Here is a 21614-nt window from a genome sequence, read left to right on the forward strand (position 1 = left end):
AACTGGTATGTAAGGCAGATATTCATTTAATATTTTAGGTTTTTTGACAACACATTCCTACCAGTCAGACAGTCTCACTAGTTCATGTACAGAACGTCATTTCTTAAAACATTTATATACATATATACAAAGAAATATATTTTGAGCACTGTAATATGCAGTATACAAGTCAGATCTGTTTTGTACATATTAAAAATAATGTTTGAAATCAGGTTCACGTTGCACTTTGTGATTTACAGTATATTACATAAAGATATACTGACATTTACAACTCATTCAATACAGAATGAAACAAATACATCAATCAAAACCAAACACTCATAAATATTTACTGACTTATTTTGCTGGTACAATGGCAAACAACAAACCACATTTATGGATGAGAATACAAGTCAAATGATACACTTAATAGGACCATAATGGTTAATTGATAGTTTTTTTGTGAAAATGTACAGTAGTCTCAGTTACTACACTGAGTGCAGAATGTCTTGGATCAGAGCAGAGAGTTTAACTGAGAAGTCCTCCTGCAAATAGCCACCTGGCTGTGCGGACGTGGAAGAGGAAGGAGACAGGCTGGAGGCTCCCTGGACCTCCAGCTCCTCTTCCAGCCCCTGAAACAGCCTCTCCATCCGGGCCTGAAACACTTGGCTCTGCAGGGCTGCATTTTGGCAGAACCGCTCCAAACTGGCTGTCACTTCAGCCTTACCAGGCCGCGCAGTTTCTAGAAGAGCAGTTAGCTCTGCCTTGAGAGCCCCCACTCTGTTCTGTGCCTCCACTCTCAGATAACTCACTTCCTGTCCCAACCTGGAGCTAATTTCCTGCCAGTGCTCTGACTTGACTGCCTCTTGCTCCCTAGCATTGATCGCTTTCAGCTGTTCGATCACCCCTACGGTTTTAGTATGGAAATCACTGATGAGGTTAGCCACCTCGGAGCTGCTGTGCTCCAGGGTTTGGCTCATCCAGTGGAAGGCTTCCTGATACAGAGCCGGACTGGCCTCTGCCTGGGCCTCTGCTGTCTCCAGGCCCTGCAGATAGAGGTTCAGCTGGCCACACAGATCTTGGGTGTTACTGCTGAGAGAGCTCTGGAGCTGCTGGATGAAGGGAGCCAAGCGCTCCCTCATGCTGGCCAGAGTGGAGCTGAGGTGGGCTGGAGATGGGGACAACCTCTCGCGCAGCTCGGCCAGCTCTTGGCGCAGACGGTTACGCAGACGCTCTGACTCCATGATAAGTTTGCGTTGCATCTCCTCTGCAACAGGATTTTTGCTCTGGTTATCTGGGTCGTAAAGGCTGCTGCTGTCTATGTTGCTCTTGTAGATCTGACTGAGTAAAGGGAGACAAAAGCACTGATTTAGAAAGCATTTTGACATGATTTCTCTTTAAATATTTCACCTCAACTTGAGTGTATGGATGCACATTTATTTCAGGTCTTTAACAGTCTTTAAGTTTTGAGTAGTTTAGTCAACTCACTCCACATCTGTTCTGAGTTCTGTCTTGTCATGAGCCTGGTTGGCAATTGAATAATTCCAGGTTGCCTCCCTGGTGTTACGATGAAGTGGATATGCTACGGACAAAGAAAACATACATGAAAAAAAAGAAATACATTGCAAAGTAAAGCGTATTTAACAGCATTTTAGGAGGAATGTATACCTGAAGTTGTCAAGAATGACAGGGCGAAGATCACACTGACTAGACACATGCTTATCTTTCTGTGGAGAGACAGATGAAAAAGAAAATGTAAGAATTTCCTGTATCTACAATTCACTTTACATATATTCCCCTATTGGTGTAAGACAGAAGACAAGAAGAAGATCAATAAGTGAAGAAGTGGCTTGCCTTTACCTGAGGATCAGAGGTCTGCATAGTGACTTCTCCTCTCATCTGACTTATAAAGGTCCTTGTTATCAGTGCGGCAGCCCAAATTCTGCCTGTGTCAACAGTCAACACGTGGAGGGTCACACTGATGACGGAACACGAACACACACACACACACACACACACACACACACACACACACACACACACACACACACACACACACACACACACAGGGTGGGGCCATGTCAATAGTGTCCTTCATAAAACTTAACAGCATTCTTGCAGAATTGATTTATGGAAAGTGTCATGTCAATAAGGAAACATATTTAAGATAGTGTGTCAAAGGGAAAAAGTATTATGACAGTAAGAATCATGACATAATAACAATAAAAATACTGCAATAAGATAACAATACTGTCATAATAATACTCTTACAGCAATGTAAAGAAAATATTGAAAATAAGGTAGGGTTAATAAGTTTATTAGAGCAACTAAAAAAAGGTTCAACCAGTTCAAGTTTGTGACTCCACAGCCAGATAACAAATGTGGCTGGATTCCTGGCTTTTGATGTCAAAGACCCACTTTGCCAGGAATCAGAATTGTATGAATATTTACAATGGGGTCAATTGTTTGACCCACATTGGCTGTTGTGGCTTTTTAAGGATTATGCAAGTTTTTTTTTTTTTTTTTATGTTTAGTGTGTTTTAAATTGTGTAAGAATTCATCTCATGGAGCCTTGATTAGGAAAGTTTGTTTTGAATGCTTGACAATACACTAAACGGTAGGACAGAGTGGCTATAACACAAGCACAAGGAAAAACTGCTGATTGTGCTCAACTCTTGTTTTTCTGTGTTCTATCTTTTTACCAACTTAACAAGAAATTCACAAGCAAACAAGTCAATTTACAAGTCAAATTTAAGTGCATTGATGGGTCTTCATGCTTATTTACAGCGCACAGTATGACGTTTCTGCATTTGTCTGCATTGTTAATGCATACACAATGCATTGAATGGCTTCATGTTTCAAATGATTTCCTGTATGATCTTATTTAAGTATTTGTGAATGCGATGTTGAGGGTTTTTGTACTAGTGACATGGATATGTGGGTGAAAGTTGATACTGTTCAGTTAGGTAACTTAAGAGACGTCATTGGAAGATCATAGTCCATGGCTACCGTGATGCAATATGTGAGTTATACCACTTATCCAAAGTCCAACATTTATTTTAATACAATAACAGAGTGAGTAAGACTTTGGTTACTGCACATAAAAAGAACACTGTAGACTGTTTTCTGCAGATGTACAGTTGATTGTTGAACAGTTAGCAACACTAACATACTGTATGTGCCCACAGAAGGCCTTGTTACACACATGCGCAAATACACATGCAAATATAAGCAAGAATTTATAGTTGGTGTTTTGAAATGGCATTACAGGCTATCATAATAAGCTAGGACTGCATGTTTGATTTGAATATGGAGCAAAGGGTAACAATCTTAGCTTGGTTATTGTACACAGGTGTGCAGAGATTATCATCAGAGGAACATAGTAAGGTCAAAGGTTTCACGAATAAAAAGAACTTCAAATATGTACTTTTTTTTAACAAATAAAGTTATATGTTTGTAGCAGATGCAGGTCACTTACATGAACAACTGCATGACGCATTGTTTTGCGCTGTAATGCATTTACACACATCAGCTGACAGATAAAACAGACACGTATTGCTATAAGTAGACCCTCCACTTGTCATACTCTTATCAACAAGTAAACACAAATGAACAACAGTAATAATATTCAATATGTGAAGTGAAGTTTAAAATAGCAGCTGGCTTGCAAAAGTTCAGGTACTTTATCTGAGCAGATATCTGAGCTTACAGTAATATGTGAATTTCAATGGGAATGTGTGAATTTAGCAGCTGCTGTGACACACATAGTGCTTAGTAGAATCCTCTAAAGCAAAGCTGCGTTGATGTACATTGGAAGCCAAATCTTTAATCAGTTTCATGGAAGGATTGAGAAGAACAAATGCAGTAATGTGACCCGGCAGCACCAGGCAGCAGTACTCTCTGTTTTCCCTGCTATACTTTCCACCAGCAGCAACCAGCCCCTCCACTTTCACTGTCACCCTACCTCACAGGCCTCATAAATCATTCAGCAAGCCATTGAAAGTTATGCAGACTAACTAGCCCCTCTACTTACCTTGCAGCTCTGTCTGCCAACAGACAGATCAGGCCATGTGTACAAGACTACAGCAGACAGGAGATCAAGGGAGTGAGGTTGCTGCTGCATTTTCATAACTACTTTCTTGGCTATGACCAAAACAAGGCAGGCAACCAAAAGACTATTTACAGATCCTGGATGAAGAATTAAAAATGTCTCCCTGAGTCTGGAAAAGAGCTGGGTTACTTGGGCACCAGTCCTTTACTTCGGCAGGTGCACATATTAACCATGCTAAGGACATGCAGACACAAGAGTTTTGGGTGTGTGTGGTGGCTAAGTGCTGTTCTCCTTACTCTGGTTCATGGAAGCAACTTGAGTCAACAATTCCAGGAGAGGCTACCTTGCCGGCCAGGTAGGCTGTCCTGACTGCACATAATGATCTTTTGATAACGTGACAAAAAATGAAGTGGTATTTGATGCATACCATCAGATGAACATTACGTTATATAATTGTTCTGCATATGTATAGCCACTTACATAATGTTCTTTTTTTTTTTTTGGAGTTACAAATAGTTTCACAAACTTTCTTCTGATACTTTCTCTTGACAGTGACAACTTTGTGACTCACTTTGCCGTTAACCTGTGTACATCTTTGTATTTATTTATTTATCTATCTATCTATAACAGGTTTTTACTGCCCCTTGGGGAGCTTCACTCCATTCCCCTGTCCCAAGGGAACCTATGGGTCAACTGCTGGTGCTATGTCCATTGACAGCTGTCTGAAGTGTCCTCCTCACCACTACTGTCCCAGACCAGGTCTGTCTGCCTCCCTGCCCTGTGGCCCTGTGGCTCAGCAGCCTCTGTCTGGTCAGGACACCTGCATCTGCCTGGGAGAGGGACAGACTTTCCAGGTAACAAAGTTTTTTTCACACCACTGGAGGATCAAGCCAGTCATTCCTGCAGCATGTGTATTCTCTCTGGTGTGTTTATGTGACCGTTTTCATCATCAACACCACCACCTCCACCTGTGAGCTTCTCCTTTATTCTATAAAAACCCACAGAAGAACTCTAATTTCTCAAGCCTATGTTTTTTTTTGTGTCACTCGTGAATCCTGCGATACATTGTGCACACTAATGTGAGAGTAGTTTCCTCACTGAGAGAGAACTCAGAAACTTTAGACTGAACAATCTCTTCAAGCTGAAAGAGCTCTAGATCCTGTTCCCTCGCAGTAGGGTCTTGTTACCTAGTGTGTTGCAGCTTGCACAGGTGCTGAGCCCTCTGCTCATCAGCTCATAATAAGGAGAATTATTTTTTTTCTCTATCTGATGCATGGGTGTTAGTGAGAACTAATGTTGAGGATGAAAGCAATGAAGGAAGGAATCAATGAAGGAAGGAATCAATGAATGAAGAAATCAATGAAGAAGGAATCAATGAAGGAAAGAAGGAAGACAGGCAGACAGACAGATACGCATGAATGAATGAATGAATGAATGACCAGATCACCATAGGTGAAAATGTTTGAAACCTGCTGCCTTTTCTGCAGACCAGTGATGGGCTGTGCCTCTGCACCATCGGCTACCAACCTACCAACAACAGAGATGCGTGTGTTCACAAACTGTACGCTGTTTGCAGAGACGGAAAAACACGTACACAGTATGGAGACTGTCTGGACAGATATCAGTGGTCACTTCACTGCAGGCAGCAGGTTAGACCTTATGCGATCATAGCACACACAGATGCACACATTAAGTAGAGCAAAGGTAATTGGAATGTCTTTCACAAAATGACACAGGAAACTCATCCTGAAGATCTGTTTAAATGATGCTTGAGGATTCTGATAGACTGTAGACTGTGATCTGTTTACTGACAAAATACACTATACAATCACAGGCAATGCCAATGAGTACAACCTAGATGTCTTTGCCCTTTCCTCCTGAACCTGACAATAGTTTATCTAGGAGAGGCTTGTATTCGTTCAACTTAATAATTAACTATAGTCTGCTTCCTGTGTCTGTCGGTTAGCAAGGCCGTCACTGTTCTCCCCATGCAGTGTTTATTTTTGTCACTGCCCTCCATAGCAGTCTTTGGTACAGACGACCTTACACCTAGTTACACACTCAAACCAAGCATACGTTGTGAATGCTGCCACTTTTTGATACGATTTTTAGATAATAAAAAACACTTAAACGCTGCTCAAAGCAACAACAAAAAAGAAGTAATATTTGATTGGTTTCAAAAAGGAGTTGACTAATGAAGCGTAGTAATCCTATCTTTGCATTGGTTACTTTCCTGCAGGTGTGTCAATCTGCAGAAGATTTCCGGGGTTACGATGGAGAGTTGGGTCTGTGTGTTTGCAGAGAGCCTCCTGGAAGAGCTGCATGTGGAGGCCTTTGTAGGAAAAGGCCAGCTGCTGAGCTGAAGCTCCACTGCTTGTCCAATAGAGAAATGGAGCTGGTGTGGAGCGATGGCAGTCAGGTATGCAAAGGGAGCTGCAGAATTACATAAACACAAACAGCCACATATTCATGCACAAAAAACAAAATACAGAAAGGAAGTATGCTTTCTAGTATTCCGGGTCAATAAAATTAAAACCCTCTATATCCGAGGAGTGCTCTTCCTACTCGTGATTGTGTAGCCCATACAGTATTTTCAAGCATAAGGAATGGTTTGAGTTACACTTTTTCAGACAATGCATACAAAACATTTACACAATGCCTTCTTTATCACACCAGCAGTGAAATCTTATAGGACAAGTGTCTCTTGTGTTATAGTGACCTATTATTGGCAAACGCTGTTATTGTGTGTGTGCAGGTAATGGGCGTCGCAGGCAGCATGCTGGAGACGGTTTTTAAACAGTTGGACTCCCGGGGGACTCCTCTGTGCAGCAGCCATATCAACTCCTCACATGCTGTCTATATTGTTCAGACAACAGGTAGAGACACACAAAGTGACTTTCTGTCTGGCTCTCCGTCCTCTCTTGATTTGTCTCCCACATCTTTCTCTCCCTTGTCTGATTGCAGAGGCAGGCTTCCTCGGCCTCCTCAGCGGCCTCCCAAAGGAACTTCAGCAACTGTTTCCTGTCACCACACAGCAGGACATTCAGAGCTTAGCTGGTTTGTCACAACAAAACAATATCGTTTGATCATTAACACAAATAGTAATGAATGATTCATGATCAAGGTCCTGTGCTGTCGTTCTTTTAGAAAGAGATTCTGACGTTCTGTGGGAGGTCACTGAAGTTGAAAACATCAGTCGTGGAGGAAGAGAAATGAATTTCAGCAGCAGGAAGGGAAACAAGAGTGATGTTAAGGAAGAAGTGAGAGAAACAATTGTAAATGGAATTCTGAATCCCACAGCGTGTCTCCATTTGGGCGACGTTATACTGTTCACTGTTGACACACGTCACTATCCTCAGTATGATCTGTAAGTCAGATGGTTAGCATACAGGTTTTTCATGTCAACCTTTACTGCTATTAATCTGTGTTTTGACTTAGTTTATCTTAATCCTTACTTCATGTCTTTCAGTGACAACTTGTACAACACAAATAGCGATTTTGACTGGGGCGTATTCAGACTGCTAAAAGAAGAGATGACTCTGTCTTGGACTCCTCCCATCTTCTTTGCGGTGGTCTCTAGCCAGCCTGGAGTATATGTTTTTAGACTGAGCAGCCATCAGCACAAACAACTGGTGACTACATTTAAAATAACATAAGCGTAAAAGCTACCCTGTGAAATCTTCATTATGAACGAATATGTTTTAATATTCCTTACCAAATTGCATTGTGTATTCCTAACTGCTCCTCTGACTGCTTGCTTTGCTGATGCATAACAACATAAGAACTTTTTTTCTGTGAGAATTTGAGGTAAAAGTGCAAGTGTAAGTGCAAGTGTAACAGGTCACCACTTTACCCATGGTGTACAAGGGCGTCCGCATGCATTTGCTGGTAGAGAACTTGATACAAATAGAAGAGGGACCTGCAAATCCAAATATTACTCTTCAGCACCGCTAGTGGTTAAACATTTCACAGGGCATGTTTAAAGCTATAGTGCGTAGTTTCTGTCTCCCCCACGAGGAATTCTAAGTAATGACAACAACACAGTTGTTGCATCCGCATGATGCAACCTTCCGTGGCCGCACACCACCACCCCCACCCCTCCTCCACACAGTTGCTAGTAGCCAAGGAGGACACGGAGGATTAAAAAAACATGGACTCTTCAGAAGAGGTAATTATCTTCACTGCGCGCCAAAGTCACCGGACGACACCATTTTCTAAACATAACCATATTGAGAAATACAGAGAGAGTGTTGTGGAGCTTAATTAGCTTTGTATCAACTCATTTGGCAATGGCTTTAATACAAAAAAAGTTACGCACTAAAGCTTTAAGTTTGAACACCTTGGTCTATTGTTCGTCCTTAGATTTACATAAACAAGCGTCTGACACTTGCTTAAGTCCACCCAGCAATAGAAATATACATATTGAAAACATAAGCTGACAAATTCCTTGATTTAGGTCTAAGCAAAGCCAATTCTTACATGAATTTTCTGCTCTCTAACTCTTCTTACTCAGTATGTACGGGTGATGCCTGCAGGCGGCCAGTGTTATGAGCCCGGCCCCTTCTTCCCCACCATCCCTCGTCATGTGACCAGGGTGGGAATCAGTAGGAGACGCAACCTGTTACTGAGGCCAGATTGGCTGGTGACAGGAGGGCTGCTATTTGGAGCTGTGGTCATCCTCTGTTTATGTGTTACACTGCTGGTTAGTTTACATGCACAAAACTCACTATTACATGTTCAAAGTATCACTTATTCACATTCATCCATCTATCCCATATTTAGATCCTTTTCCGTGAATATGGATGGCCTGAGAAGGAGCCAATCAGAGCGCGGTATCGGTTGTTGCAGTTGGCCTACCACATGGACGACTACTCATCAAAAGGTTCAAGGGTGATCTCACTTAAGAAGATACACCGAAACCAACAAGCTAGAATGACACAAGACTCCATTCAGCCAGGTGCAATATTGTAGCTGTTACAACACGCGCACACGCACACACACACTCACACCCTGCGAGCGTTGCTCACACCCAACCAATTATTGTTGAAAGGCTCTTGTCACATTCCTGATATCACATGCAGTGACCAACAGTAAAAGTGTCAACAATCCAAATGCCATTTGCTGTTATTTATGGGGAGAGAAGCAAGTGGAAGCTGCTGTTTGCTTGTACTGTAAAGAGTAAAATGATTCATTACAGTTAGCTTCTGATGTGCATACATAAAGTAAAGTGTGCACTAAAAATGAACATTAGAGTGGATGTACCAAAACATGCAGATAGATGGGCGATGCATTTCAAGCTCATTGATCTTCCTCAGGCAGCACATTATGCTAGCTCTTAAAAGTTCTCTTCAAGAGATGTGTTCTTTATATTCTGCTGATCTCTCTCTCTCTCTCTCTCTCTCTCTCTCTCTCTCTCTCTGTCCCTCTTTGTGTTTCACTCTCTTGACAACAGCCTGTGCAGACACCTTGGAGGACTTTTGGGATTATGAGCACCAAGTGGATCTGGAGGCCTTTAGCAGCAACACATTCTACGGCCTCCTTCTCAAACAGAGTCTGTCTGTCACCACACGGCTGGGGCAGCTTACCACTGAGGCCAGTAGCTCTTAGTTTAAATGCTAAAACATACAGTGTGTGAAAGGATTGACATTTACGTCCTCTTTTCCGTCACACATACTCTGATGCATGTCATTCTTTTATCTGAGCTTTCTTCCCTTTCCTTGGACACCAATAAGTATACCCCTTTGGACTGTTTCACATAGAAAATGATGCATTACAGTAATATAATATAGTACACATCCCAACACTGTGTTATAAATAGTCTTTGAATAGTTAATGCAGTAGGATGAAACGATTTATATAAACAAAAAACTTTTGTTAACACTGTCCCAATGGTAGGAAAACATCCTACACACATCACATCACTGAAATTCAGAATCCTGATTAACAGATTTTCTTTTCTTAAATACTGTAAAATAATTGATAATTTAAGATGTGTCAAAGATTTTGCCCTTTTAAAAAGGTAGAGTTTGACATTTTTGGCACCGCTCTCATGTCAGTACGCTAAATATGAAGCTACCACCAGCAGCTGTTACACTTAGCTTAGCATAAAAACTCTAAACAGTACTTGGTAACAAATATTTAAGTGTAAAAACAACTTGTGGTTTAAAGAGGGGTTAGGTCTGAAGGACTGAAGTTCTGGCAAAGTGAGACTAGTGCCGGACTAATGCTTGGCCGAGTGCAGTAACCTTCTTACACAAGCAGTGTTCTTAGAGGTGATGGTAGGCCGATTTTGTTACGTTTGGATGGTTTCAGGCTAGCAGTTTCCCCCTGTTTCCAGTCTTTATGCTAAGCTAAGCTAACCAGCTGCTGGCTGTAGCTTCATATTAATGTACAGATGGTATTGATCTTCTCATCTAAATCTAATATTGTAGCCTCACAGTCTACTTCACATACCCTAATTTCGCACAAGCATTGGTTCAATCCAATCACTCACTTCTTATCTTTACCTCCTTTTCTTTTTAACCTGCAACTGTCCCTTCTTCACTCCTAAAGTTAAGCTGTACTGAAACAGATTGGGTGTTGCATTGGGATGCCTCTGTTTTTATTCGCACCTGTCTCTCTCCTGCGCCCTTCCTTTTTGTACCACCCAATTGTTGGCAGCAGTGTAGGAGATAGGGGTTGTTGTTACAGCCCTCAGGCCACCTGAGGTGATAAAGATGTAAGGGGAGATGGCACAACTCGCACAAACATGCATGTCTCACCAGTGTTAGTTACATGCTAGCTGCATCAGGGTGGGGTCAGATGCGGCATCTGATTATCATCTTATGAAGATTCTGTTTGTTTGACAGTCATTTGTTTTTCATATTTGTGTCTGTGTGTATCCAGGTAAAGGAGCTATATCAGGGAGTGCTTGGGAAACTGCAGCTACTCCACCCACGCTTGATCACTGAGGAGAGGATGGGGGAAGGTTATGAGAGGATGAGGAGGGAGGTGGAGAGGGAGGCGGTGCGACGAAAGACTCTGGCTTCACAGCTGAGGACTCTGCTCGACAGTCAGCTGCAGGTTTATATTACATTCCCATCTTCCATTATCCCATTATAAAAATGAGGAAATGCTATATAAATCTATTCTAATTGCAAGGACATTGAAAGTGATAGAGAAGGTGTTCTAGACAGATTTTAAAGTGACAACAATCTTTCTTGGGCTGCAAATAACTGCTATTTCCATTCACTGTAAATTAATCTGCAGATTATTTTGGGTATTAATTGATTAATCGGTCTGCAGAATGTCTGAAATGGTGAAAATGCCCAGGGTGACTCCTTCAACAGACCAAAACCCAAATATATTTAGTTTATTTTCTCATAAGACAAAGAAAAGCAGCAAAACCTCATAATTTGGAAGCTGGAATTAGAAAATGTTTAGAATGTTTGCTTGAAAAGTAACTAAAATGACTGTTGGATTATCAAAATAGTTGCTAATAAATTGATTAATTGACAAGTTGTTTGAGCTCTAGATCTTTCGATTAACTGTGTTAGCTTTCGTCAGCAGTGACTGTTTTGCTGGTTTGTCCAGGTTCTGAGGCGAGAGCAGCAGGCCCAGCAGAGGGTCCACAGTGTGCTCACAGCTCAGCTCAGAGAATGCACCAGAATACTGTCCAAGGTTTATAACAACAACAACCAGCAGCAAAAGTAAAGCTTCCATTTATCCTTTGCAAAGTGTCACAAACAACAAGCAGAACAGAGTGAATACTCTTACATCCCCTTAAATCTTCAATCAGTTGTTTCCTATCTTCAGTTTGATCCTGAGGCTGACATCCCTGGTGGAGGAGATGGGAGAGCTGGTGTCAGCAGAGTGCCAGCGTCAGGGTGCCTGGGGGTTTCTGTGTGAGGGTACAGGGGCCAAGCTGCTCTGCCCTGACACTGGAACTGTGCTGACCAAGGACCACATCTTTGGTGAGTCCAACACCCCTGAGTTAGATCACTGAAATATTTCAATAACACTGTCCCTGAATCTTGGAGAAACAGCACCATCTGTTGCTAAACATGTACACTGCAACAACAAGATGGCCTAAGTAAAAAGAAAAATCCAATGTTTCTATTCTGAAAACATTACAGATAAACTTTCCCAGCATAACGACACACCCATACACGTCCATACATGTATTTTCAAGTTTTCTCTCAGTAACAACATTTTCACTTGTAACAATTAGCTCATAAAATGGAACATAAGCATTTTCTCAGCCATTTCTCCTTCTGCCCCACTCCAGGTCCTGATGGGTCCCTGCGTGTCTGTCGGGCACTTCATTGTGATTCAGTCACAGGCCTCATAAGGCCAAATGCTCACAGCCATATGCTGCTGAGCAGCGGCCACACCATGGCAGTGCCACCTGATTTCTTCCTCCACCCAGAGACTGGCAGAGTTATGCCCATAGTTGGCAACGTGGGCTATGATCCCGCAAGCTCTACTTTAGTGTTTACAACTGACTCATGTACAGGTAACATGAGGGGTTCTTATGGGGTTTGGGAGGGGGGGGGCTGAAACTAAATCAAGACATTCAATGATGGAAACAAAATACTGGTGATGCACTTTTGTTTGACACTGTGGATAAATTGCCAAGAAATTCAACCACCTACAATATATCTTCATATAGTTCATGCTTTGTTGTGAGATGAATATAATACTATCATGTCCATTATCTGTGGTATCCTGAAAGGTATTAGTAAAAGTGGAAGAAATAAATAACTTTTTTAACAGACTAACCTGTGCTATTCTTACTCTTAGGAGACAACAGGAAGTGGGACAGTCCCCTTCTTCCTTTCATTCCTTACCCAACCTCCAGCCACTCAGACTTGCCTCTGCCAAACACTCGGCTCAGAGGCCTCAGACCGGGCCAGAGACTGCAGCTGGGTGCCCCCATGGCAGACCCAGACACGGGCGTCCCAGTGCCCATTCTGGCTGTAACTATCCACCCCCAGACAGGGCTAGTGTACCCGCTGGGAGGGGTGCATGTCTGTCCCCTTACCCGCCTGCCTCAGCCCATACAGATTGGCTATCCCATGCTGGACTCCAGGACAGGGAATGTTGTGCTCACTGTAGGAGTCAGTCTAGATCCAGTAACAGGTCAGTGCTGCTGGTAAGTCTTCAGCACAGCTTGGGTTGAGGTTACCATACCTTCAGTAAGTTACCTTTGTTCTGTGTGTTGTAGGAGCTGTGCTGCCAGTAGGTGGAGTTCTGCTGTCGGAGTCCATCATCGAACCTCTGAGTGGGCGGATGGTGAGAGTGGGAGGGGCCAGCATACGGGCTGGGCAACTGCTGCCTCATGTAGGAGGATACCAGGCCCTTCTGGACGGCAAGGTGCTTGATTAGATGAGATGCTTTTGACTGCATTGAGAAAGAAGAAATTGTAGATGTTCAAATTTCCATTTTTTTCTTTCTTTCAGATTAATTCAGTAGATATTTGACCAAAAAATTACTTGATTAAGACTTTTCTCAATTAGGTTTTGGCAGTGATGTTTAAAGTATTGGAGCTCCTGAAGCCACTAACTGAGGAATGGGGATCAGACCAAACTTTGCAGCGCCATAAGGGCAGCGAGAGAGGGAGTGGTCGACAAGATCATCTTCTCGCTGCAGCCAAGGAGCTCCAGCAGGCCTGGGGAAGGAGCCTGCACTGCCAGCTGCAGCTGCAGACCAGGTTGGATATCCTGCTGAACTGGGCTGACTATCTCCAGCAGGATGGAGGGACTTTAGGTGAGGAACTGCCGGTGAGATGGTGCACAGATTTGAGTAATCTCCTGTTGGCAATACATCAGAAAGTCACTTTTTTAAATGTCTCCTCCTTCTGCACTTTGTGCTGATATGGTCCTCTCCCTCACCTCCCTTTGTTGCTGGAAATGAGCTGTGTTTGAGAACATAATATTATAAATGTAGAAAACCCTTACTTATTTTTTTTTTACCTTGTCATACATCTGCCCATTGCTGAGTAGAAAAACATGCTACTTTGTATTAGCTTATCTGTTATCTGTTTCTTCTTTACACCTTTTATTGTGATATGTGAATAGAAATTCATGTACTGAAGGCCATTGCTGGTTTTGAAAGGAAGAGCATTTCATATTTTAGAAAGAATTCTTTTAGATATATACAGTTTTGCTCCTTGTCAGGATGTTGTAAGTGCCTTCAACTAATGAGAACAAAAAGAGTTGTAGGCATGAAATACCTTATGTATGGTTTAGCTTTGGAAAGGTTTCATGAGCCTAAGGAGGATGACATTTTTCCTATGTGAAAGACTTTTCACATGACCTTTATTTGTCACAAGCAACCACCCTCCACAAAAAGTAATCATGTGACTTGCTTGTCCAACATTACCCCATTATAATGACACTACAGTTATATGTAACCCATATCCATGTTCTAGGATACGGTACACAGAACTATTATACCATTAGTATTTCCAACATGGATGCTATGAGCTCAAAAAAATAAAGACCTTGAACCTTTAACTTAGACCACAAATTTAGAGTAATCACACTGCCATAACATTCAGTACACCACATTACCCACAATGCTGTTTGAGAGATCTGCTTTATCTCATTAACATATGAAGTTTAATATACTGGAATCAAGTTCTGTAAATGTGAATGTAAATTGCACCGTAGACACTGTGTTTTTGTCTTTTTTTGGTTGTTTGAGCTCCTGACAAATTAATAATCAAATGATGTCAGTATAGGCTACTGAAATATTGTTGCTCTGCTTGAGGCCATTGCCAATCTGCCCTTCATGATCGAGTCTTCTATCGAGTTCTCTGCATAATTTCAGATGCGGTGGTTGTGTGGTCAGGTGTGCTCTACCTGATAATCTACTTCTTAGTTTTATTACTAAAATAATTTAGTGTAATAACAATGTGCTTTGCCACATGTGTCTCTCTGTCTGTATTTCTTTTGCATTTACTTTTATTTAGAGGTTGTTTGATTTAAGCCAAATGATCAGTGTTAGCACTGAAGTGAAGTAAATGTAAAAATTGTCAGAAAAGTCTTATTGATCTACTTCTGCAGCTATTTAAGTTGCTAGAAATGTGTTGGCCACAGAAACTTGCAGGAATACTTTGGAAATAAATATTTAAGCACCATATCATATTGTTTCCTCCGCTCTAACCCTCTGACTTTTCCTGTGCTGTTCAAACCAGGAGAGATGCCTCTCTTAGGTTCAGATATGGGTGTGCCAGCTCTGCTGGGGATGGAGTACCCAGACCCTATGGGATCTGGTCTGAGTGTACCTGTGCTGGGGTGTCAGACTAACCTTGTTTCTGGGATTAGGATTCCGTTGGCAGGGACCATGGAGGACCCTGACGGAAAAGGTACTGTGAAAAACAAACAGTTGCACAGGTCAATATTTACCTGACACAGTTTATCTAATCATCTTCTATTACTGTAAACAACAGCAAGAAACAAGTTGTACCCTTCTCCTATGCTGTTGCACTTCACAGGCCTAGTGGCCATCCGTTATGGATCTCAGACTGTTGACCCAGTGACAGGTGTGTTGGCCCCAGTGGTTGGAGCCAGGCTTGATGTGTCCAGAAAAACCGTTGTACCTGTCACAGCTTCCTACTGGCTAACGGTGGCAGGTCAAACTGATAGTGTGCAGGTGGGGAAGTAATTGAGAAAAATTAATTGAGAAAGGGTGTTTCCATAAATGATAAAACACAACAAACCTTTAATTTAACCACAGAATAAAAGTGATGCTACTCTCTACCTGATGTTTATTTTACAGCCTAATAAATTCAGCACGATAGAATTTTGTGAACTTCATAAAAGTGAAATATCTCTTGTTATGATTTGAAAATTGAATTGATTCAAGTTTTTATGTGTTTAACCTCCATTTTGCAGCCTTAATGAATCTGATGTACTTCATTTTATTGCTGCTATTGTATGCCAGGTAGAGGCGCTGCAGAGAGAGGTGTGTGTGCGGAACACTTACTGGCAAAATCAGAGACCGCGGGAGGAAGATATTCTCTCTGATCTGGACTCAGCTCTATTCCAGTGTCTCTTTAGAGTTACAGAAGCAAACTCTTATCAGGTCAGTGGGAGGGGGGGGGGGGCATATATAGCCTGGCCTCTGAGTATAGGAGGAGAAATTCAAAGGGGTTGAGCTTTTTGGAAATAAGTAAGGGGGTGTATGAATGCTGGGGAAAACAGTGTTGGAAATTAATTGGAGAGAAGCTTTTCATATCCTGCTGTGCGCTGCAAGTAGGCATGTTTGTGGTTAGGTTTAGGGCAAACCATTGTGTGCCAGTATGCAAATATGTGCCTCCAGTTTTCATATTCCAAGAATAAGTGTCCTATCTGCTGCAGGTCCAGTGGTCAGGGAGGCAGCTGAGGGAAGCAGCCGTGGATCTGCAGGATTCAGTGCAGACTGAGGCACAGAGGAGAGCAGCTCAGCGCTCCCACTTGGCTCTGATCTTGCCTTCACATGTATTACACATCCTCACTCTGGGTAAATTGGCTGGCAAGCTGGCAGGATGAAGAGCATGGGGGAGATTACACTCATGACCTGAACTGCGGTTATATTCATCGCTTGCCAAAAAAGAGACGCTTCATGCCAGCGTCTCATATCGCACCCTTCAGTTGTAGAGTCATTAACATAATTTAAATGTTTAATATTTTATTTTGGGTTGGCAGCATGTCTGTGTGCATTTCTGTCTGTGTGTATAGGTGACGAGCAGGAGTGGGATCTGCAGTGTGTTTGGCACTCGGAGCTCGTGTCAGGCCTTGATAAGGTGGATGTGTGTATGGAGCAGCTGCAACAAGACCAAGAAAAATGGTCAACACAGGGAGGAGACTGGGCTACAACCCTCCATGCTATGGTCAGAGTTATGGCTTTCTGGTATTTGTTATGGCCCTGAGCTGAATGTGAGATGTTCATTTCCCTCTCATGCCAGCATATGACTCATGATACTGTATTACTGAACGGCAGCTGGATTTTTGCGGGATCATTAGATCACACGAAAAACCATGGCACGTCAGGTTAGATGCTATAGGGAGTCTAGTAATTGAACTATAATGCCATCCCTGTGAGGTGCACTCTGTAACATTGTCATCTAACTGTAAATAAGACTTAATGCTTGTTCTTGCTCAAGCCTGTGTTTATCCTTCTTCCAGGACAGAGAGCTGAGACAGAGAGAGTTGTGGGAGCAGTGTTGTTCCAGACAGACAGAGTTGGAGGCTGCTCTTAATGCGCTGCACTTTGCCAGACACCTTTCTCAGCTCCGCGCCGACACTGCTCAGGTCAAAACACACACACAGACACAAATAACACTGAATATAAATAAACCTATATATACAGTATGATGCAGGGAAGTGTATGGTTCCTTTTTATTTGTCCTTTTCCATCATTAACTCTTTTTGTTTAAACCTGAGGTAAGCAATCAATGCAAATTGGGCTTAGTTACAGAATTACAGAGAGTTTTTCAAGAAGATGTGTTTGGGTTATTTCTATTTCTTCCAGTGTTATTCTGAGCTACTTCCCTCTTTTTTGTATGTCTAGGCAGTACTGTGTGGGAGCTTTTGGTATAAGGAATATGGTCTGGTCCAGTGCAGTGGACACAGGCCGACTGTGGAGGTCAGGGGTTTTCTTCAACAGATGGCTTTGCCTCTGCTGGAGAGACTGAACCAACTCCTGGAAGACAAACAGCCTGCCAGCTTCTCCCCCAACATCTGCAATCAGCACATTTCTGGTACCTAGTCAGTACCAGTTAGGGGTACAATGTTTATTACTACATGGTCGGGGTACTAATACGAGGCAAACATTTAGATAGGCAGTGCATATTGTTCCAGAGAAACCACAAGCCCTCATTGAATAATGGCATTATTTGGTAGCTATACTCTACACTATATTTTCTGCTTCTCCTTGTCATTAGATCTGCGGGTCTGAAGTGTTTTGATGTACAATGTTTAAAATTGCTGTACTGCCAACATTTCCTGGTACATATACTATATGTGAGCCTGCAAATTCCTAAATTACTTTGGTTATAAGGATAAGGATAAGGATAAGGCTGGTGTTATTCTATAGCTTTCTATAGAGACCTTATTTCTGAAAAAATATTTATGGTTGTGAACGGCGAGAGTCAAATAATCTTTTGATCCTTTTTGCATTGTCCAGAAAGTCACAGTTTATCGTGACTAACATCACATTACTGTAAACAGGATCAAATGGTGCATTTGTTGGGGACTATTTTCTGTGTTTAATACACATTTGGTGCTTTAGTGAGTATTTAGAGCAGCAGGGTAGTGTATGTCGGATTGAGTCTCAACAAGCTACAGCACCCATGTTCATTGTAATGAAGGAATCTGTCACTCAGTGGGGCTCATACATGTGTTTTTAATAGTTTTTGAAAAACAATGGAGCTCTTTGGCGCAGAATAATTAACCACGGTACATCATGCTTTGACTAAACAGACAGTACTTTTAAGTAGGGTCAATTAATTGTTGATTTTGTTCTTTTCATTTTGGCAGGCTTGTCTTTTAAGTATGATTTTTTTTTTTTTTTTTTTTTAAATGTTTCAGGTTTGTCAACAAAGCAGGCATATGGGTTGGAGATAGCCTCTAGAGTCTGGACAGCCTCTGTGCCTGTCGTGAAAGATATATGCTTCTCAAGCCACTCAAGCCTTGTGATAACATGTCTGTATATGTGTGTAGAAAGAGCAGTGTACAAAGAATGTGTTCACTGTGAGAAGGGAAATAGCCACTGTGTTGGTAACAATGCCGATGCATGCTGGAGTAAGAAATCAATAGGTCCAGGGTGTTGAAAGTAAGACGGTTTGTATTATGTACAATACATGACAGGTACAGAAACCACTAGGGTAAGTTGTACAATGATTAGACATAAATAGTTTATGGTTCTATCAGAACTAGCCCTCTGAAGAAAAGTGCATTACCTTAAATCAATGTGTCTAAACTAAACAAAGACTCACAGCTGCTTGAGGAGATACTTGCAATGTCTCTGACAGTGTGTGTTTCTGAAGGAATCTCCACCCAGTCTTTGAGGGAGCCTGTCAATTTAGCTCAATCCCAGGACACTGGTCTGCAGGCCATCTCATTACCGACACACAATTCACAAAGACACACTGCATCTACTGGCATTCATTCCCAGGGTGAGACGAAGCACAATTTATACACGGCAATACTGAATGTAAGACCCATTTCACCCTGTGTTGTCCTGTGCTGTGCTCTGCTTCAGTGCTGTGTGTGAGCGAGCTATACTGTATGTATCTATTGCAAGTTCTCTACTAGATTCAGGTAATAACCTTCTGGGAAAGGACACACAAACATTCATACGTCCATACCTGCACATAAAGGGAATTTAAGCACTCATTCTAGCTGTACAGCAAAAACATACCTCTAAAGGAAAAGTTTGGCATTTTGGAAAATATGCTTATCCTCTTGCTGAGAGGTAGATGAGAAGATTGATGCCGCTCTAGCTGTCCATTTAATATGAAGCTACAGCCAGCAGCTGGTTAGCTTAGCTTAGCATAAAGACAGGGGAGAACAGCTAGCCTGGCTTTGTCCAGAGGTAACAAAATCCAAACAACACCTCTAAAGCTCACAAATTAACGTGTTAAATGACAAGTGTAAAAATGATTATGGTTTTACAACAATTTCTTGGCTGGGTGCAGTGACTGCTTGGAGTCTTGTCGTAACCATGAGAGACTCCAGGAAGTCACTGTACCTGCCCGTAAATAGTCCTGCACATAATGCCCATAAAACTACAACTTGTCTTTTTTACTCTTTGGTTTTTGTATGGATTAAATGAAGGAGATATATGAAGTTGATCAGTGAGCTTTAGAGGTGCTGGTAGATGGATTTTGTTGTCAGACAGAGACAGGCTAGCTGTTTCCCCTCCCCCCCCTCTTTTTTTTTTTACAGTCATTGTGCTTAAGTTATGATAACCTTTGCAAAATGTTGAACTATTCCCTTAATGATAACGAGTCATTTTAATCTTGATTTCCTAACAGAAAGCCAGCCGATGAAAGAGTCTGCTCAGCCTACACATTCTATCTCTGTCCCTACAGTTCCAGGTAACATCATGATGTAAAATACATAGATAGAATGTGTTACATGTGGGGTGTCAAGTTCATGTTATCCATCCATGTTGCTTTTATTCCCCAGAAGAGGAATGGGCCAAGCTACTGGAGCTCTCTCCTCTGTTCCAGCTGTTGAAGGGGATGGAGCTACAGCTGAAGGGTTGGGCCTGCGGGGCAGGGCTTCTTAGAGGAGAGCTTGGTAGGTCCGATACAGATGTGTTTTATTTTTTATTTTTGAGTGTGCAGAAAGATACGTATATACAGTACGAGTGCACACACATACAACACGTGTAGACAGCATAATCATTGGGTATTTATGTACAATCAAGCATAACACACAACATCAAAGATATTTTCTCTCCAAATCAATCCTAACCGGAGAAAACTTAATTATATAGTCGTGATTGCTTTAAAAGTATTTTTGAATACTTATGGATACTGAATAAGAGACCCCTTATATCATGGTGTACTTTTGTGAAAAGGGCAGATTACAACCTTGTTTAAGACCACCTAAATTAAGAAATCCGATATGTTATTTCCATGGCCAAGAAAAGTTTAATCAATATTTGTGAACATGAGCTACTCTCTTTTAAAGCCAGAAATCAGAGAAGTAAATCTCAAACTTGAGATGTCATCAAATATTAAGTGACAATAAATGGGAGAGTTTTAGCACTCTGGTTTTTGGATTTGGGAGAGAGTTGTTTTCTAATCTTTCTGGACTGTCTTAGACCATAGGAATAACATATTTCGAAAATGGTCATAGATCCCTTAAGTAGTGTGCATTTTTTAGATTTCAGCATTGCCTGTATGTTTTTTTTAACCACTTTTTATTTCTTGCTCTCCAGAGCCTTGACGGCACCCAGATGGTAGTCATTTCATGAACCTCTAGTGTTTAGGCATATGTTAGTTTGTTTGGCTTCAGAGACTCAGGGTTTAATTTAGTCAGATCCATTTCACTGAGGCGTTGTTAAATGATGTAGTAAAAAAAGCTCCTGGTGTAGTTATCAAGAAGTTGTGTTTTTGATTGGACACACTAGCGGCGTGACTCCAGGGATAGCAATGTCAATCTGTCCGTCGACCATTTTGGTCCAGACTGAAATGTCTCAACGAATATATGATGGATTGGCATTAAAATTTTGCGCAGACATTTATGGTCCTCAGAGGTTGAAGTCTACTGACTCCGGTGATCCACTGACTTTTACTCTAATGCCTCTAATAAGTTTTACATTTGTGGTTTTAAGTGAAATGTCTTGCCAACTTTTGGACAGATTTTCATTAAATTTGGTATAAGCATCCATGTTCCCCACAGGGACATGAATCAAGTGCCACCATCAGGTTCATCATCAAATTTTAATTTGTCCAATATTTTGGTTTAACTGGCACACACCCTCTGGTGTGTGCCAATTATAGGGGTATCACACTTCTCAGCCTCCCCGGTAAAGTCTACTCCAAGGTGCTGGAAAGGAGGGTTCGGTCGATAGTCGAACCTCAGGTTGAAGAGGAACAATGCGG

At 41.8% G+C, this 21614-nt stretch overlaps 4 protein-coding genes across 5 annotated transcripts; 3 read left to right on the forward strand and 1 right to left on the reverse strand.

The window, feature by feature from the left end:
• Positions 1-10: 10 nt before the first annotated feature.
• On the reverse strand, positions 11-1902 carry zgc:162608 (uncharacterized protein LOC100037332 homolog). 2 transcript variants are annotated; one of them, XM_031297019.1, is made up of 4 exons: positions 1840-1902; positions 1648-1706; positions 1468-1561; positions 11-1320 (listed from the first exon to the last, which is right to left on the reverse strand). In XM_031297019.1, the coding sequence occupies exons 2-4, from the start codon at positions 1694-1696 to the stop codon at positions 468-470; spliced, it is 996 nt and encodes a 331-aa protein (XP_031152879.1). In that variant the 5' UTR covers positions 1697-1706; positions 1840-1902; the 3' UTR covers positions 11-467. The 2 variants fall into 2 exon arrangements, with proteins under 2 accessions (XP_031152879.1, XP_031152880.1); XM_031297020.1 differs by having other exon boundaries at positions 1834-1857.
• A 2024-nt stretch (positions 1903-3926) lies between these two features.
• LOC118495102 lies at positions 3927-6633 on the forward strand. The gene is made up of 5 exons (XM_036001512.1): positions 3927-4385; positions 4661-4884; positions 5518-5679; positions 6270-6449; positions 6610-6633. Exons 1-5 carry the CDS (start codon positions 4262-4264, stop codon positions 6631-6633), a joined length of 714 nt encoding a protein of 237 aa, XP_035857405.1. The 5' UTR covers positions 3927-4261.
• A 158-nt stretch (positions 6634-6791) lies between these two features.
• Positions 6792-9751, forward strand: LOC116048008. Its single transcript, XM_031297084.2, has 7 exons — positions 6792-6906; positions 6995-7087; positions 7178-7397; positions 7500-7662; positions 8544-8732; positions 8813-8987; positions 9483-9751. Exons 1-7 carry the CDS (start codon positions 6807-6809, stop codon positions 9635-9637), a joined length of 1095 nt encoding a protein of 364 aa, XP_031152944.2. The 5' UTR covers positions 6792-6806; the 3' UTR covers positions 9638-9751.
• Positions 9752-10909: 1158 nt separating this feature from the next.
• LOC116047962 lies at positions 10910-20698 on the forward strand. Its single transcript, XM_031297021.2, has 18 exons — positions 10910-11092; positions 11603-11718; positions 11825-11982; positions 12297-12524; positions 12812-13150; positions 13236-13384; positions 13528-13777; positions 15210-15380; positions 15510-15667; positions 15959-16099; positions 16375-16516; positions 16735-16886; positions 17182-17307; positions 17567-17756; positions 18586-18660; positions 19044-19172; positions 20034-20096; positions 20188-20698. Exons 1-18 carry the CDS (start codon positions 10988-10990, stop codon positions 20394-20396), a joined length of 2901 nt encoding a protein of 966 aa, XP_031152881.1. The 5' UTR covers positions 10910-10987; the 3' UTR covers positions 20397-20698.
• Positions 20699-21614: the final 916 nt, after the last annotated feature.

The sequence above is a fragment of the Sander lucioperca genome, chromosome 5 (genome assembly GCF_008315115.2).
Source record: "Sander lucioperca isolate FBNREF2018 chromosome 5, SLUC_FBN_1.2, whole genome shotgun sequence".
Taxonomy (NCBI): domain Eukaryota; kingdom Metazoa; phylum Chordata; class Actinopteri; order Perciformes; family Percidae; genus Sander; species Sander lucioperca.